This window comes from Nelumbo nucifera, chromosome 1 (assembly GCF_055504915.1).
Source record: "Nelumbo nucifera cultivar China Antique chromosome 1, China Antique-T2T, whole genome shotgun sequence".
In the NCBI taxonomy this organism is placed as follows: domain Eukaryota; kingdom Viridiplantae; phylum Streptophyta; class Magnoliopsida; order Proteales; family Nelumbonaceae; genus Nelumbo; species Nelumbo nucifera.
Window position 1 is genome coordinate 83,718,905 of NC_142649.1, and position 19,529 is coordinate 83,738,433.

The window sequence follows — 19,529 nt, forward strand, 5'->3', positions numbered from 1 at the left end:
CTATCACTTCTAAGAATTTTAATTTTCTTTTCTAATTGATTTTCAACTTCAGTCTTATATAGTTTAAACATGTCAAAGGCTTCATCCTTAGTTCTCATAAGGTAGATATAGGTGTACCTACAAAAGACATCTATAAATGTTATGAAGTATCTCTTACCTCCTCTAGTTAATACACCATTAAGTTCACAAATGTTAGAATGGATTAGTTCTAGAAGTTGAGAATTTCTTTTAACACTAGAAAAATGTTTCTTAGCTATTTTAGATTTTACACATATTTCACATTTTTTAGTTGATTCATTATTGTAAGCAATTATACCAAGTTTGCTCATGTTTTTTATGGATTTAAAATTCAAGTGTGCTAATCTATCATGCCATAAAGAGAAATAATCAACAATATAAGCAGAAATTTTTCCTTCATTAATACTTAATTTGAACATACTATTACAACCATATATCTTTCCAACAAACATCCCATTCTTGGATAGGATTAGTTTGTCGGATTCAAAGACAACTTTGAATCCCCTCTTACAAATAAGATTTACTGAGACCAAGTTCTTTCTAATGTCAGGAACATGGAGAACATTCAAGAGAGTCAGTGTCTTTCCGGAGGTGAAGTTCAACTCTACGCTACCTCTTCCAGCAACTTTGACACATGTTTGGTTTCCCATCTGTACCTCTTGGCCATCAGTCACTTCTTCATATGTCTTGAACAAGGACTTGTCCTTGCAAACATGGACTGTGGCGCCTGAATCAAACCACCATCCAGAAGATGATTCTGCCATGTTGACTTTAGTAATCATGGCCACGAGATTGTCTTCTACCATATTTGCAGACTTGGTTCCGCCTTTCCGATGTCGGCAGACTCAGGCATAATGCCCCTTCTTTCCACAAACATAGCAGGATCATTTCTTACTATTGCTCTTCTTGAAATTCCCATCCTTCTTCTTTACTTGTAATGCATGGTTAGTCTTCTTCGATCCGTTTTTCACAAAATTGACCTTAGAGTTTAGCATACCGGCCAGGGTCTTATCCCTACTGTCTCTAAACCGAGACTCTTCTTCAATACGAAGGTGTTGCTGAATTTGCTCCAAGGTAAGTTTTTCAGCCTTGTGTAGAAGCTTCTTCCTGTAATCCTTCCAAGAGGGTGGAAGTTTGGCAATGATTGCTCCCACTTTGAAAGATTCAGGAAGGATGATGTTAAGGGATCGAATTTTGTTGACTATCACCTGTAGTTCATGAACTTGCTCCAGTATGGGTTTATGGTCGTTCATGGTGAAGTCAAAGTATTCTTCAATAAGATACTTATTCGTACCTGCTTCTTGCACATTGTATTTGAATTCCAGGGCCTTCCAGTATGTGTCATCGGCACAGAAGTGAGTCATCTTTTCGTTTTGTTCTTTCCTTCTTCAGTTTCTCTGAGTCTTTGTTAGTGGGTTCAGGAAGTGATTACAGATTCGGGTCCAGCAGATAGTATAATTTTAGTGTGGTCAGAAAGAAGATCATCTTGTCTTGCCATCGGCTGAAATTTGCTCCATCGAACTGGTCTAGTCGAACAAGATCTTGGTTCATCATCTTGATCGAAGTCATGCTTGCTTCTACCTCCATTGCAGAATAATGTTCTAAAATTGTTGGAGAAGATGGGGTCACTGTAACTTTGGAGGAGAAACTCTAAGGCGCGTCTGAAGACACTGTCTTTAGAACGTTATTTGCCCCCACTCAGTTTTACTGAGTTTGCTGTTGGGTTATAGGCAAATTCGTTCCCAGGATACAACAGAGCCTTGGGCGAGAATATACAAGCAACAAAGTTGAAGAGTCTCCAAAGAAACCTTCTGTGAGATTGTAGCAGACCGGACTGAGAGAGAGAGAGAGTGAATTTTAAAATTGTGTGTTTTGGAGTCTGATTCATGCTCCTTAAATAATTTGTGTAGAGTATGAAGAAAAGGTTGGTGTTGGTTTAGAGAAGGCACTTTGAACAGTCACAATTTCAAACATTGTGACTGTTTAAAAAGTAGTTAACAATTGGTGACTGTTAACTTTGAATTGTGACTCTTTATCACACCCGATCGAATTGTGCCTCTAAAGCGCCTCATTGCACCACACACATGCGTGCGCGCGCGTTGTGCGGTATCGAATCCCCATACTTTACTAATTCTAAGGAGTGTAAATCAGCTCCTATTGAAATACTGAAAACAAAACTTATAATTTTTCAATGTAGGACAAGTTCAAAACTAGGTTTTGTAAGAGAAAAACTAATTTTTTCAATCAAGTGTGCAGGTGCAATTTCTCATGTAATTGATCAATCAAATCCATTGGATTTAATCTCTCATGAGATTAAAATCCAACATGCACTCTATCTTGATCAGCGACTTGAGTGTATGATGCATGAGAGGAAACAACGAGGTGGTGGCAGTGGCCACGGCAGGGATGATAGGTTTGGGGACAGAGACGAGCGGTGGAGGCCGCCACCGCGGTCTTATGAGTACGAGTATGGAGAATTCAAAGATGAACCTGGTTATGGAAACTATGGTAGACTGCCATGGTAGTCTAGGCCTTATGGGGATTTAAATGAATCACAAGGACGGGAGGAAAGGAAGCCAGTGACTCCGCTTAGGGACATGAAGCCCGAAAGAGTTTTGGGCAGGATGCATCAGCTGCAACGGCTTCTCGATCGGTTCTTGGCCTGTCGACCCACCGACACAGCCAAGAGCCCAAACCATAGCAACAACAGGTAACAACGGACTTGGTGGATTTAAGGGATGATGATGCTTCTGCTGAAGATCGGTCAAACAGGTTGGCGCTGGCTCTGTTTTCTGGAGAGCCTAATGGAAATGCCAATAACTCTTGGGAGGCATTCCCGTCTGATGGAGGTCATCTAGACAGCCTGAAGTAACCTTAGTGTGGCAGACTTCTGTTGCCGAAGCTGGAAAGGCAGATTGGGAGTTGGCTCTGGTGGAAACAGCAAGCAACCTATCAAAGCAGAAAGCCACATTGGGCAGGGGGGTTTTGACCCATTGCTCCTGAACGGCATGTATACTGTGAGGCAACAAATGAGCTCTCTCTCTCCCAAAAAAACCCCTCTACTGTTCGTGTATTGTGAGGTTGGAGAAGATGATGAGTGTTTTTCTCTGAATAGTTATTATAGGGGTAGTATGGGGATTAAAAAATATTGTAATTGTAGACTTCAACGGAAGGCTAACGGAAGGGGGTCTTTGTTTCATAGTTATAGTACAGGGGTTTTTGTCACAGATCTCATAGTACAGGGGGGGTCTTTGTAATTTATCCATTTTTTTTTTCAATTTCATTATTTCATGTTTGTTTTATTAATTTATTTTAAAATTTTCATTATTCTTTTCATCTTTTTAAATATGCCTCTCATAGCTTAGCCCACAAGCACAACCCAGTCTGGTCCAAGCTCGCCTGGTCTTATCCCATGGGCCTTGCTGGGCATGACTTGTTAGTAATTCCAGTGGAGACAGGCACAACCCTCTAAAGCACGGGAGGCCTGTAAAGTTGTGCTGTGACGGCCGTGATTTACACCTCTAGTGTCACGTGATTATCTGCAATTCATTATGCTCGAGCCCTTAACCCTTTGAGACAATATGAGCTTTGGAAGCAAGTGCTAACGGCACCTGAGCATAATTAGCGGTAACTTGTTAAAATCAATTGAAAGTTTTATCAAGGAGCGGGAGTACAACCTGAGCGAGGATTGCACAATGAAACCACCTCATTTACTCATTACCAAAAATGTTTTTTTTTTTTTTTTTGTTTTCAAACACTGTCCTTAGAGTCCCTGCAATCGTGCATTGAGAATATCTCCCCATGAATAAAATTATATAAGCATATAAATGTTTCTTACAGAGTGGAGTTGGAAAGAAAATAGATTGCTTTTCATTCATGAAATGTGTAATTTATATGGTTACATGTGATTGAATTCTAGAAAGTTCACATTTAAGTTAGTCCTCTAACTAGCTAGCTGGCCAACAAACTCCAACACCCCCCTCAAGTTGGAGCAAGAAGAGATTGGATGCCCAACTTTAATATGAGTCGTATGAATTAGTCTGAACCCAAAGCTTTGGTTAGAAGATCCGCAGGTTGATTCTCACTAGCAATATGATGTGTCTGAATTGTTTTGTTTGAGATATGTTGCCTGATGAAATGTCAATTTATCTCAATATGCTTGGTGCGCTCATGATATACTGGATTGTTGGCAATGTGTAGAGCTGCTTGATTATCGCAAAATAGATGCATGTGTTGAGAGATAGACACACTAAGATCACGAAGGATTTGTTTGAGCCAAAGTAGTTCAGATGTAGCAACTGCCATAGCACGATACTTGGCTTCTGCAAAGGAACAAGAGATAGTAGCTTGTTTCTTTGTCTTCCAAGAGAGCAATGAGCCACCAAGCATGGTAATGTAGCCAGTAGTTAAGCGACGAGTGAGGGGGCAAGTAGCCCAATCAGAGTCACAATATGCCTTGAGATTGAGTTGACTTGATGACAACAAGAAAATTCCTTGATCTAGTGAAGACCATAGATAACGCATGATGTGCATGGCAGCATTCATGTGTTCTTCATGTGGGTCATGTAGAAATTAAGTGTATGTACTGAAAAACTAAGTTCCGGTCTTGTAACTGTGAGATAGACCAAATGACCCACTAACCATTTGTACTGGGATGGATCTGATAGCAGTGGACTGTCTTTGTTATGAAATAGGCATTATTGTTCCATAGGAATGGAGTTAGGCCTAGAATGGATCATGACAGTATCTTGCAAAAGATCAAGCACATATTTATATTGGCTCAGGAAGATGCCGGATGCTGAGCAGTTCACTTCAATCCCCAGAAAATATGTGAGGGGGCCAAGATCTCTTATACGAAAACAAGTGTGAAGGTAGATGAGTAGTTCCTCAATGTGTTTGCAGTTGTCACTAGTGACTATTATATCATCGACATACACCAACATTGCTGTGAAATATCTATCACGATAGGAAGTGAACAAAGAATAGCCAACTATGAACCGTGCTCCTTGAGTGCAATTGTGAATTTTTCAAACCACATACGGGAGGCCTGTTTAAGGCCATATAAGGACTTGTGTAATCGACACACTTTATTGAAAGAGCCTATTTCAAATCCTTGTGGTATGTGCATATAAGCTTCTTCTTGAAGGTCTCCATTCAAGAAAGCATTGTTAACGTCCAATTGTCGGAGCGACTTGCCTTTGATTGATGCAATTGCTAAAAAACATCATACAATCACCATTTTGGCCCCAGGAGCATATGTATCAGTGCAATTGAGACCCTCAATTTGATTGTAGCCTTTAGCTACTAGGTGGGCTTTATATCACTCAATGGTTCCGTCATCCCAATATTTGACTTTGTAAATCCACTTAGAGCCAATGGCCTGTTTTCTTGGTGGAAGATCTATAATGGACCAAGTGTTATTTCGCTCCAATGCCTCAATTTCTTCGGTCATAGCTTGTAGTCAGCAAGGGTCATGTGCTACTTTCGCAAAATTCTTTGGTTCACTAGGTGTACTATTGTCAAAAGTTGTTGTTTGAACTCTAAATGATATGAGTGAATGGGGAAGATCACAAATATAGTTAATGAGATGAATGGGAAGTTTGCGGATGCGGGTAGGTCTTGTAGTAGGATCGTGAGTTGAGGTGTTGTGGATCGGGGGTTGAGGTTCACAAGTGGTGGGTTCATGGTCATCATCTAGTTGAGGTAACGGTATTACGGGTTCTAATTGGGGCTGATGGGCTTGGAATTGGAATGGGAAATGGGACTCATAAAATACAACGTCCTAGGAGGTGAAAATTGATTTTGACTCCAAGTCATATACTCTGTAACCTTTTTGCACATATGGATAATCCACAAATATGCATTTGTGTGCTCATGACATGAATTTGTCTCAAGAGGGTGAGGTGTCTTGGGCAAAGCATAAGTTGCCAAATATTTTGAGATGCGAATAGGATGGAGGTTTCTACAATAATACCTTAATATTATCTGTTAAAACTAATGTAAGCATGTAGTTGATAAGATAAGCTACAATTAACACATACTCACCCCAAAATTTAATGGGAAGAGCAACTTGAAATTGAAGGGCACGAGCAACCTCCAACAAATGTCTATATTTGTGCTCAGCAATTCCGTTTTGTTGCGAAGTGTCAACACATGATCTTTCATCAACAATTCCATGACTCAAATAGAACTGTTGCATTGGCCCATAGAGAAACACTAAGCCATTGTCAGAATGAATGCATTTAACAAAATAGTTGAACAGTTCTTGGTCATTTCACAAAATGTAGTAAGACAATTGTATGTCTCTGATTTATAATGGATAAAAAAAAACCCAAGTACATCTATTATAATCGTTCACGATTGTGAGAAAAAAATGAGCTCCTATATGAAAGTGTGTGCGATAACCACCCCAAATGTCGTAATGCTGAAGCTCAAAAGAAGTAGTAACTCAATGATGACTAACTAGGAAAGGCAAGCGAGTGAGCTTAGTTTTGTGACAAACTTCACAACAATGATCATGTTTTGAAGGAGTACTACCAAAGATAGATGAAATGCATTGGGGAGAGGCACACTGGTGCCATAACATGTAATCAGATGAAGGGAGAGGAACAACAGAGGCATGGATGATGGATGTGGGAGATGTGTTGAGGATGTATACACCATGGTCCATTCTACCCAGCCCAATCTGTTTCTTCGATACAAGGTCCTCTAAGATACAATGCCCAGGAAAGAAGGAAATAGAACATTATAACTATGAAGTAAGTTTATTGATTGATAACAGGTTGCACTGGAAATCTAGAATATAAAGAACATGATCTACAATGATATCTAGTGTGATTTTCACAGAGCCATGATGTGTAACAGAGATTAAGCATCCATTGGGTAATCGAACAATCTTATGATCATGTAATTCTGTGAGTAAAGTAAATGAGTCAAGAAGAGGGGTCATATGATCTAATGCCCCATTGTCAAGAATCCAGGATGTATGTGAATTAGTAATAAGAGAAGCAACAACAATACCATCAAGATTGGTTTTGTTGACGGATGGCATGTTACCATTTAGGAGGGACATTAATTGTTTGTATTGATCAAACGTGAGTCCAAGAATTGAAGAGTTCTCAGATGCCAGAACAACTTGATCATTAGTGTTTGGGGTCGAAATAGCATGTGCAACAACTAAGACTTATTTCTTGGATCGACGTCCTTTGTCCCAATTAGCTGGGTATCCAACCAATTCGAAGCAATAGTCCTTGGTGTGGCCATTCTTCTTGTAGTGTCGCAATGATATCTTGCATGTGAATTTTGATCAGAGGTGGCCTTGGTCTTTATGAACATTGTAGCGACACCAAGATTTTGGAATCCCTATGCTGAAATGAGTGACTGATTGTGTTCCTCTTGAACGATCAAGGCATACACTCAATTAATGCCAAGCAGAGGCTCAATGCTCAATATGTTGGATTTGATCGTGTTGAAGTTGTCATTCAGTCCCATGAGGAACTGATGTAGTTTCTCACGTTCTAGTTCAGCCCTGAATTTCTTGACCACACCACAACTACAAATAGGGACAGAAGACAAAATAGAGAGCTCGTCCCAGAGCCCTTTCAATTTTGTAAGATAGGCCGAAACAATTAGTGAGCCTTGATTCAAAATGGTGATGTCACACTTCAGCTGGTGTATTCTTGGGACGTTTCCTTGAGAGAAACAATCCTCAGGATCCTTCCAAATTTCATATGCAATATGAGTGTAAGCCACGCTTTTGTGGAGATCTGAAGCCAAAGAATTAAATAGCCATGAGATTACCATCGAGTTACACTTTACCCATGATTACAGGTCGCCAGAAGCCAGATCTGGACGAGGAAGTGATATGTCGACAAAGGCAAATTTATTTTTTGCCTGAAGAGCATTTCACATAGCATGCCTCCAAGTCGAATAGTTTTCACCAATTAATAGTGTTGAAACAAGAATGGCACTTGGATTGTCAGAAGGATGGGGGAAATATAGTGACATTGGATCATTTTCTTGCATTGAGATTGCCGCCATTGACGAGATTTAAGAGATCTTGAAAGAAATTCAGGTTTTTAGAGTTTATGCCTCTGATACCATGACGGAGTGGAGCGGGAAAGAAAATAATTGCTTTTCATTCATGAAATGTATAATATATATAGTTACATGTGTTTGAATTCTAGAAAGTTTGCATTTAAGTTAGTCTCTAACTAATTGTCCTAGTTGGTTAATGAACTCCAACAATTTCAATGCACGACTGAAAAGGCTATAAGGAAGGTGTGAGAATGGTTTTGTGAGGACAAAATCCGAATTCCTTTTTGAGCCACCTGCTTTGTTTACTCATCTACTACTAGTATGAGGAAAATATAGACCATATTATTCACAATACACCCTCATGACCAAAGTAAATTTTCAAATTTTCCATATAAAGTAGATACAACCACTTGAGAATTCGATTGGTAAGAGAAGAAATCCACTATAAAACAATAGAGATTAAATATTCACAACCTCTTTCACCAAACCCTTACTCTCGTTACACCCAAGCTTCCTCTCTCTCTCTCTCTCTATTTATTTATATGAGAAATCACAAAATTAGGTCAGCTCCTACTAAACCAGGAATGGCATAATTCATAAATCCTTACTGCAAGGCCAGAGTAGTGAGATTCTAGGATAACTTGCAATTCCCACCCTATGAGACCAAGGCCCCATTCAATTTTCAGGAAACTACTAGCGGGGACCAATGCGATGTATGGGATTTGTTAAGTGAAAGCTAAATAATAGAAACACATAAGAGTATATAATTATTTTATATTTTTAACTTTTTAAATAATTAATACTTATTTATATTTTATATATTACTCTTAATAATTTTTTACAATACAAAAATAACAATAATTAATTTCAATCAGGGTTGTTCATCAAACTAATGAAACTAACCAATCCGACCAACTCGACCCGAGTTAGTCAGTTTTCTAGAATTTCCAGTCGAATTTGCTTCAACAATTTTCCAACCTAACCAGGTTGGATTTGTTTCACTTTGGCCATTTGTAAATCGACCAAAAATCAAACGACATGACCATATATATATATATATATATATATATATATATATATATATATATATTAAAATTTTATATTTTAATATGGAAAGTAGGAAAATTCCCATATTTATTAGTCTAAAATATTATATATCATAAATTTAAAATTTAAATTTATTTTTTAATAATGCCATTATATTTTTTAATTTAAATTTAATTCTTTTAGTTTAAATCTTTCAAACTGACCAACCAAACTAAAAATTGACTTAAAATGATACAACCTGAGTTGGCCAATTTTCACTAATAGTCAGTTGGTTTCAGGTGACCAACTCCCCAACTTGACCAAGTCAATTTGGTTGGTCAAACAACCTATAACCGAGTCGAACTAACCCATGAACACTCTTAAGTTCATTTGAATTAATAGTCTAATCTCTAATAAATAATAATAGTTTAATATCCAATAATTATTGAAAATTTATAGAAAAAATACACAATTATTGAGAATATATTGATAATGAAAATTCAATAAATAACTAATAAAAATGTAATAAATACAATAATTACAAAAATATAATAAATACTAATAAATATATTAAATTAGTCAAGAAATAGTGTAATCTCAAATAATAGTTTAATCTCTAATAAATATTAATCAATAAATTATAACAAAAATACAATAAGTACATTAAGTACAATAAATTAAATTTAAAAAGTTAAATAACAGTAGTTTAATTTCCAATAGTTATTGAAAAATTTCTATTAAATAACAAAACAAAAATAAACTTATACTTAATTATTGATAATATATTTATCAAAAAACATAATAAATAATTACAAAAAATATTAGTTATAGTGTAGATAAGTATAGATTAAGATTCTCAAATTATTATCAATAAATATTAATTTTTTGAAAGTTCTTTTCTAGAATTATTAATTGATATAAGTGAAATTAGTTATTTACAATATTATTTAGTTATTTAAATAATATCCTTATTTAAAATTTAAAATATTAATTATTTATTGTATTTAATAATCCACAAGATTATAATTTATACTATTATTACATAATTTTGTTATTAATTTTGTAAAATATTAAATTATTATTAATTTGAATATTATGTTATAATTATTGTTCTACTTTTAAGAAATTTTTTTGAATTTATTATATGATTTTGTTATTTTAACTATTTAAAATCTTATTGTGTTAAATATTTCATTATTTAAAATACTTATTTATTTAAATATTCAAATAAAATATAAAGTTTTTAAAAATTTTCGTTATTTTAAAGTTATTACATAACATTAATTACTTTGTTATATAATTATTTAGCTATTTTAGAATTTTGTTATTTAAGATATTTAATTATTAAAATATTTTAATAATATTTTAATTTTTAATGTTAATTTTTTATTATTTTAATAACATTTAAATTGAATAATCTGGAAAATCTTTATTTATAATGTTAGTACATAATTTCATTATGAATTTTGTAAAAATATAAAATTATTAATAATATGAATATTATTAAATCTATTATAATTATTTTTGTGTTTCTAATAAATATTTTAAAATTATTATATAATTTCGTTGGAATATTTAAATATTTTAACATTTTTTAATTCAAACTTTCTTTAGATAAATATAGATAAAAAGTGGGGGAGAGGATAAATAAGAAGGAAATAAATAGAAATTAGAAATAATTTAGAAAAAAATGGAGAAAGTAATTTAATAAAAAATTTAGGAGAGGATATTATTTAGGTTATTAAGAAACGTGTAGGATAAAGAGAGATTTTAGATAAATCTGCGTTCTATGTACCGGTGGATTCATTGGACGCGTACGTGAACTCGCCAATCTGAATCCACCACGTCGTCCAGGCCCAAAACTCTTAAAGCTAACGCGTCTTTCACCGTTAGCATGCACTAGCCGGTTGAACCGGTCACAAAAGGACAAAATATAATTCAAAAACACCCAGCCCGCATTCCTACTTCACTATCTTTCCCATTTTGTCTGGTTTTCGTTGCTTTTCCTCCACTGAACGGTTGAAATCGTTGCTTGAATTGCTGGAGTTTGGTTTTATTAGGTGTATTTCTTGATTGACTAATGTAAATCTGTCATCTCCCTTTTTGATTTTTATATGGTCTTGATTGACTTTTAGTTCTCTTGTCAAATCTCCAGAATTGCATGAGATAGTAGAAGTCTGAACTCCCAAGCGGATCAGTGCTCCTTGGGCGCGCAGTTAGTTCTATTCTTAATGTTATGGACTGTTAGGTTCAATTTGAAAATCTATCTCAGTTCAAGCCCAGGAGATTGCTTTTTGTCATGGGGTTTGCAGCTATTATTATATCTTGTTGTTTCAGTCATTGATGATTCTATATCTAAATGCTCTTTTGTCTTTATCTCCTAATAACAAGGTTATACAACTTGGAAAAACCATCTTTCCAAGTGGAAATTCTCCTCCTAAAACCATGAAGTCTGGTAATTTTCCACTTGTAAATTCGATTGAATCGTCTGTAATTTTTGGGGTGGTCAAAGATTCCTCTTAAGAGATAAGAGTTAAAGATGAAATGAACAGACCCCAAGTATAATGAAAAAATAAATAGACATACTGGAGACTAGGATGATAATTTTGTATCAGGGAAGAACAGGGATCTAGATAATGCATTTGAACTAGATGAGATAAAGCAACGAAAAGTAAACAAAATGGGAAGGAGAATGGCGGGTTGGGTGTTTTTGAATTATATTTTGTTCTTTTGTGACTGGTTCAACCGGTTAGCGCATGCTAATGGCGAAAGACGCGTTAACTTTAAGAGTTTTGGGCCTGGACGATATGGTCAATTAAGATTGGTGGGTTCACGCAATGAATCCATCAGTTCACAGAACACAAACTCATTTTAGATAATTTTTATGGGGAAGGAGAGCATTTCATTGGTTGTTTCAAAAATGACATGCAATAAAAAAATTAAAAATTGACAAAAAGGAGAAAATTTCTAGACAACTGTGTTTTAATATATATATATTATTTATTTATTTATTTACGGTAAGTGTTTCCTCTTACGAAAAAAAAAAGAAAAAAGGTTAGTATTTTCTGGTCTTCTTTAATTTGACAAAAAGTGTTTCCTAATTAGGTTAAACAATGTAGGGATGTAAATGGATAAAATCGGATTCAAATAAGGGTATATCCGAACCCGACCCGACATTGTTCATGTCAAATCCGATCTGATCAGATTTGATAGGAGTCGATCTAAATTCGAATCATATCAGATCTTCGGATCAGATTTGATCCGACTTGTTTTCTTTAAAAATTAATAAATTATTAAAAGAAAAAATAAAATATACTAATTTAAATAAAGAGAAAACAAAAAATACAGTATTTTTAATTATTTTCATCATATATATACATGTTTTTATAAATAAATAAATAAATAATATAACAAATTTATAAAAATACAATATAAATAATATATTTATAAATAAATAAATAACACACACACACATATATATATATATATGTATTATATATATGTATATATATATGTATATATATATATATGTATGTAGTGCAGCTGTTCTGATATGCCATGTGTCATAATGTCAGTGGAGGGCCAAATCTACCATCATCAATTGCCCCCCACTCCCGAGCTGAGATCAACTCAACGAAGGGAGTTGATTTGTGCTTCGTCGGAGGTCCTTTGGTCTGTTACCAACATATTTTGAGGTCGGCTTAGGGGTCCTTGATGTTGAAAGCAGTTTGGCTTCCCCTTGTCATATGTGCGTCAATGTTAGAAATTAAGTAGCGGGTTGGTATCACGGCTGCTCTGTGTTAGTCCTCTAAGGTGCTGGTCATCTACTCCTATGACAAGCCACAAGGAGCTCAACCTACGGGGGCAACTTTACTAACTGCAGGTTGCCAACTCGCATGGGAACTTTGAAAGGCTCAACCCGCAAGGGTGACTGCAGTCCGTTGGCCGCCAACTCCCGCGGGAACCACTGAGGACTCGACCTGCAGGGGCGACCTCACGAACAGGGCTGACAAGGCTCATCCGGGCTGATTATGTGTCACTAGGTCGGCGGAGGTAGGTCGCCATCTTGGAGGCAAAGGCAAATCGCTAGGTCGGTGGAAGTAGGTTTCCAGGTCGGCAGAAGCAGGTCACCAGTTCAGAGGTAGGTCTCTAGGTCGCCAGTTCGGAGGCAGGTCTCTAGGTCGCCAGGTCGTCGGAATTTTGATAGTCTAGTTTTGCTCTCAGCACCTCAACCTACAAGCACCTTGTCACCTTGGCAGGACTAGCCTGCAAGGGCGACTCCACAACCAGCTGGCCATCAACTCCCACGTAAAGCATGGAGGGCTCGATCTACGGTGCGACCTCACAATTTGTTGGCTATCAACTCCCATGGGAACCACGGAGGGCTCGACCTAGGGGGTGGCCTCACATTCTGTTGGCCGCCAACTCTCGCAGAGAGCACGTAGAGCTCGACATATGGGGGTGGCCTCATAGTTAGGGAGATTCTGTTCAAGCAAGACTGTGAGAACTCGTTTGGGCTAATCATTTTGTTTTTGCCCACCTAGGTTCTTTCGATCAAGCGCTATTGTTGTTGCTTGAAGATGTTATTACTTGAGGCTCAGAGAATCGAGTGAGAACATAGCCTTTTGTAGCGTTTCCCACAGACGGCGCCAATTGATGATGCACATTTTGGCAGCTCTCGGTTGGTTAGTGACTCAGATGCCCGGCTGAATAATCCTTACCTGGAAGGTGGCTTGGACACCTAGCTGAATGGTTCCTACCTGGAAGGTGGCTTGGTCGCCTAGCTGAATGGTGACAAGCTGGAGAAGTGGCTCTGATGCCTAGCTAAATGGTGACGAGCTGGAGAGGTGGCTTTGATGCCTAACTGAGTGGTGATGAGTTGGAGAGGTGGCTTTGATGCCTAATTGAGTGGTGACGAGTTGGAGATGTGGCTCCGATGCCTAGATAAATGGTGACAAGCTGGAGAGGTGGTTCTGATGCCTAGCTGAATGGTGATAAGCTGGAGAGGTGGCTTTGATGCCTAACTGAGTGGTGATGAGCTGGAGAGGTGGCTTTGATGCCTAGCTGAATGGTGATGTGCTAGAGAGGTGGCTCTGATGCCTAATTGAGTGGTGACGAGCTGGATAGGTGGCTCTGATGCCTAGCTAAACGGTGACGAGCTAGAGAGGTGGCTCTGATGCCTAGCTGAATGTTGATGAGCTGGAGAGGTGGCTCTGATGCCTAGCTGGAGAGGTGTCTCTTATGCCTAGCTGAATGGTGACGAGCTAGAGAGGTGGCTCTGATGCCTAGCTGAATCGTGTCGAGCTGGAGAGGTGGCTCTAATGTGGCCTGCAAGGAAATAGTGTCAGAGTACCTGGGTTGCTTTACCCAAGGTGGGCACTCTGATGCTTAAGTTAGCGAATCAGAGATTTTAAGATAGCTAAATGTGAGAGAGTTGGAGAGCTGCGGGAACTAAAAATTGTGCATCTACCTAGGTCTCAAGGGCTGATGCCCTTATATAGTTGGGCTACCGTGGGTCTCGCGAAACGCTCCCGGAATCCTCGACCCATGACGTAGAGGTCCGTTCCGCTTTGGAAGGAGGATAACGTGCCAATTAATAAGGCTTATCGTTTCCCTCCGATTCGGGTAGGATGGGGATAAGGCCTACGATTACGCGGCGTGATCCCGAAAGGTTCGGAGACAACTAGCAAGCTTATAGAAAGGTAGGTTGCCAAGTTGGCGACAGAGGCAGATCGCCAAGTTGCTAGGTCGGCGACAGAGGTAAGTTGCCAGGTCGCCAGGTCGACGACAGAGGTAGGTCGCCAGGTCGACGATAGAAGTAGATCGCTAGGTCGACGGCAGAGGCAGGTCTCTAGGCCGGCGACAAAAGTAGGTCGCCAGGTCGACAATAGAAGTAGGTCACCAGGTCGACGGCAGAGGCAGGTCACCAGCTGGGACCCCATTTTGGCCAAGGCAAGTTGTCGCCTAGGTGATGCTGGGATGTAGTCCAACTGTTCTGATATGCCATGTGTCATGATGTCAATGGAGGGCCAAATCTTCCCTCATCAATTACATTATAGTAAAAATAAATAAAAACACATTAAAATATTTATTTTATTAATAGATTAAATTAAAGCTTTTTGTACGTACGATCAAATTTAAAATCAATGCATTACATTATCTTAAAAATTATTATTTATAAATTATAAATGCAATAAAAAAACTTATCTCTCTCACCACACACATTATCTTAAATTTTAAATTTTTGCCTCTAGGTTTCTGGTAGCTTGTTCAACCAGCCGGGTTGAACGTTTTAGACTCTGCCACATCACCATATACATGTATTAGGTATATATATTTATATACATATGTATATATGTGTATAAATATATATTTTATCAAAAAATAGTGTATAAATATATTTTAGATATGTTACATGTATTTTTATATTTAATTTATATTTTTTAACTTAGTTTTTAATTTTTTTTATTTAAAAAAAATATTAAAAAATGCAATTTGAGGTCAAAAAAGGTTTTTTTTTTTCAAAAATAACGGGGCAAGGCACCTATGGCCCATTGAGACACATAGATCTCAAAAAGTTACCCAAAATAAAAAAAAAATACCCCAATCGGACATCGGAGTGCAAAGTTATGGCCTCCGAAAGTTTGTATACATTGAGTGTGCAATGGTTGAACTGAATGGGTCGAACCAAGGTTCAAAATATCAATACATGGTGATATGCCGGTAGAGCATATTGGTCTATATTGGTACTGTTTTTATGTTTTCTTTTTATTTTTTGAAACTGGTTCAAAGGGACCAATTTAAGGCTGGTCTACCCCTGAACCAGTTGTCGACCCGAAACACCTCCTAGAAGGGCATATCGGGAAAGCTCTGATACGATACATATCGACTGATACATGACAAAATTTTGATCCTTAGATCGAACGGTTCTTGATCAAATCAATGATTTTTTGACCATCTAACTAAACAAAACCCAAAATCTTGATCGAATGACTGTTCAAACGGTTCCAACGGATTGAAAAGACTATATATATATATATATAAAGTTGGTTAACCGCGTATCTTGAGATAGCAGAGCAGGACAATGTAAGTGCAGCTTCCCCAAGTCCCCAAGAATCAATCCGAGGATGCAATGCAAATGCAATCCGATAGTTACGTGCAACCATGCATCTTGGGAATTGGGAGGCGGGCTGCAATTGCTTGTTTCATCGGTTTGGCTTTATTACATGGTGTCTTCCAAATGAGTGAAGCTGCCGCTGATTTGCATGCGTTAATCTCTCCATCCCCATTCCCCAGCAGAGTCAGACCCAGACAATGGCTGCACCTTCCTAGCTAGCAACCAAGATTGTTCATGCATGGTATAAATAGCAAACACTACTCTACTCGGACTACATGGAAGCTTTAGCCATTTGTCCAGCAGCTGGATTAAGCTAATTAATTCAATTCTTACATGACTCACTGCACCTGTGACCTCTCTTGTATGTGTAATTTTCCAATTAATGATGCGTTTGTTGTTCTGCGTCGACGTAAGCTAGCTGCACAACATTATTGTCTTTACATATGGTAAAGTTTTGCAGACAGGAAGATGGTGCCTTGTAATTTTAATGGTTCAGAATAGTACAACCTCGGTTTGCTTGAGTTCAACAATTTCAACTACATTCAGAATTTAACAGCAGTACTGACATGAAAGGAGCTAGCTTCCAGCCTGACTGGATATCTAAGTATAACCTCCTTAATTGGTGATCAGACAAATTAACAGAATGTAGACAGTCATTATGCTATACAATCTTGACACTTCATTACAGCCGGTCATGTTGACAAGTTATGCTACACTATGTGATACAAATTAATATATATATATATATAGATATATGATTCACATGAGATGGGTTTTACCAAGCTTGAAGGAGACTGAAGATGCATGGTGTGGCCTCCGGTCCCAAGAGCATAATGAGACCATGGATTCAAGGTCCTACTGAAGGCCTTGATGGGTGACAAGAAAATTTTATAAATCCCCAAGTATGTCTACTGTCGCCATAAATATTGGGAACTATCAAAGGTGATCAATTGATTGTAATTAGATTAATTCCTTGTAAAAAGCTTCTGTCTCAGAAAACACAGAAATCTAGGTTCATTCCATCATTGCAAGCCCTTGTGAGAGACCAAAAGAAAACCATATATTAAGACTGTAGTTATACTTTGGTGCAATTCTCATTTAAATAACACGTACATGGAACAAAATATTTTTATAAGATTTCTTTATTGGAAAAATAAAAAAAGAAGGGTCTCTCTTAAAAACAAAGAAAAGCCATGGAAGATGTGTGGGGATTCAATGATTTCTTATACCCCAACCAAAAGGAAATTAATTAAAGGAGGGTTTGAGTGTTTGGGTGATGACCCACTGAATCATGAGCATCCAGACCCTTCAATTGGTGCTGGTGGGTCACTCCATGGATGTCTGAGCTGATCGGGAGTGTTTTGGTTGTGACCCCACTGAATCATGATCCAGATCCTTCAATTGGTGGGTCAGGCTGCATGCATGGATGTCTAAGCTGATCGGCCGGGAGTTGGGTTGATTGAAAATGAGAGACCCCTTGGGTTCATTGCATAGTACAACAATAGTTAGAATATTTACCAGAGCACTATTTATTGAATGATGTCGATCGAATTGGCAAAGTTTGGAAGACATGATTCATACCACCTAGATTTCTGAATGGTCCCAAAACAGTCCAGATCATCCCATGTTTAACCCTTGAGCGTTTAAGCTCCCTAAGCTTGTATATATAGATATCAGGGACCCAGTTTTCTCCATCTGCAAGCAAGTTAATTGGCACAGAATTCCATGGAAGGACTCTGGCACGAACATACTATGGGCGTTGCCGCCGAGACAGATTTCTGTGATACCTTCTCATCCTTCGGCATGGGCACACAAGATCAAGATCAAGACGAAGACCGGTACTCGGAGTTCGAGTTTGGCCATGTCATTCCTGAGTACCCGACTACTGATACTACCGACGATCATGATGAATCTGATTTCGAGTTCGGTTGCATCACACCAGACTCTCCGGCTAATGATCCGGACAAGAACTACCCAGCTGACGTTTTGTTCTACAATGGTCGGCTTCTACCACATGCGTTTCCATTTCAACCGGTAAAAGTTGCCGGGAGTGGGTGTTCTCGACTGAGCCGTTGCACCAGCAGCAGCGTTAGTAGCAGGGACTCGTTCATGTCGTCTCGTAGCAACAGCAGCAATAGTAGAAGCAGCTGCTGCAGTAGTGCTCGAACGAGCTACAGCGAAAACTCAGAGAGGAGACCATCCATTTCGGACAAGAGAGTTGCAGCTCGACCACCAATTACTGGAATGAGAAACCAGGCGAATAGGCCCATGCCGCCTCATCAAAGATGGCAGTTTATAGCGCCAGCACCAATTTTGACACCATCCAAGGAGGTTTCCCGCAGAAAGAAGACTGGAATTTTGGTGCAAGAAGACCTGAAATCCAAGAAAAAAGTCAAGGATAAGAAGAAATCTGCACGCTCATCGTCTGGCTGGCAGTTTCTCCGATCATTTTTGTTAGCTTGCAGAGAATGCCACTCTCTCCAGCCGACCTTGAAAGAGAATCAGTAAATAGATATATATATATATAGATCTCGAGTAACGGCTATTTATGGTTCTGGGGTTCTCATTATCTGCGTGAAATCGCTTGATTACTGGGTTTGTAATAATTTCTTCTTCATTCCATAATTCTCTGATCTGCAACTTGTTCACTTGTAAAAAAGAAAAAAAAAAGCATTACAAAGTCAATTGTTTTACCTTTGCAACCGATCGAGTTTCTTTTCCCTTAATTCTTTAATTAATGGTTACTACAACGCTACCACCAATTGATCGAGCTGTTAAGGTTTGTTTCCAGTGTTGCAATATCACTAGCTTAATTAATTCAGCTTTTTCTTTAATATTCCGCAATGGAGAAAGATATAAGATGCCGCTGGGTCATCAGGGTCTCTCCTTCTTGAGCTGTAGTAAGTCCTTAACGAGGTTCAACAAATCTTATTTATTCCACGAGGAAAACTATCACCCGCCTTAGAAAACCGGGGACTCTCGCGCGTCCGATCGAGTTTTGCAGCATGAAAAACCACGCTTATATTGTTATATATCCAAATCCAGCTTCTTGATCTTCTCAAAATTTCAATTCATCAACACTTATAAGTTTTAACCACTCCACTAGTGGTGTCAATTATCCATCTCTCATAACCTTTGATCTTCTCTAAGGTGCTTTATTACTATTCTAGGGCCTTATATAGAAGGTTTCTGTTAACGCTTAAATATGGAAATAAGCGGGGGGATAATAAAAGAATAGAAGGCGCTTCGTCAAAGCAGAACAGGGAATCCTGGTTTAAGTACTGTTTATTCATGGAAAGCTCTCGAGGCAGGCTCCAAAGCTCATTCGAAG

General features: G+C 38.0%; 1 protein-coding gene and 1 long non-coding RNA gene across 2 annotated transcripts; both read left to right on the forward strand.

Annotated features, from left to right (window-relative positions):
• The first annotated feature begins 228 nt into the window (after positions 1–228).
• On the forward strand, positions 229–11,703 carry LOC148803498 (uncharacterized). The gene is made up of 2 exons (XR_016075146.1): positions 229–609; positions 11,237–11,703. It is a non-coding gene; the product is annotated as an uncharacterized LOC148803498 (long non-coding RNA).
• A 6,247-nt stretch (positions 11,704–17,950) lies between these two features.
• Positions 17,951–18,706, forward strand: LOC104599604 (uncharacterized). Its single transcript, XM_088896343.1, has one exon. It carries the CDS (start codon positions 17,951–17,953, stop codon positions 18,704–18,706), a length of 756 nt encoding a protein of 251 aa, XP_088752469.1.
• Positions 18,707–19,529: the final 823 nt, after the last annotated feature.

Excerpts from the sequence above, each read along its gene's own strand:
- LOC104599604 (XM_088896343.1), top strand. The coding sequence starts at position 17,951 with ATGGGCGTTGCCGCCGAGACAGATTTCTGTGATACCTTCTCATCCTTC.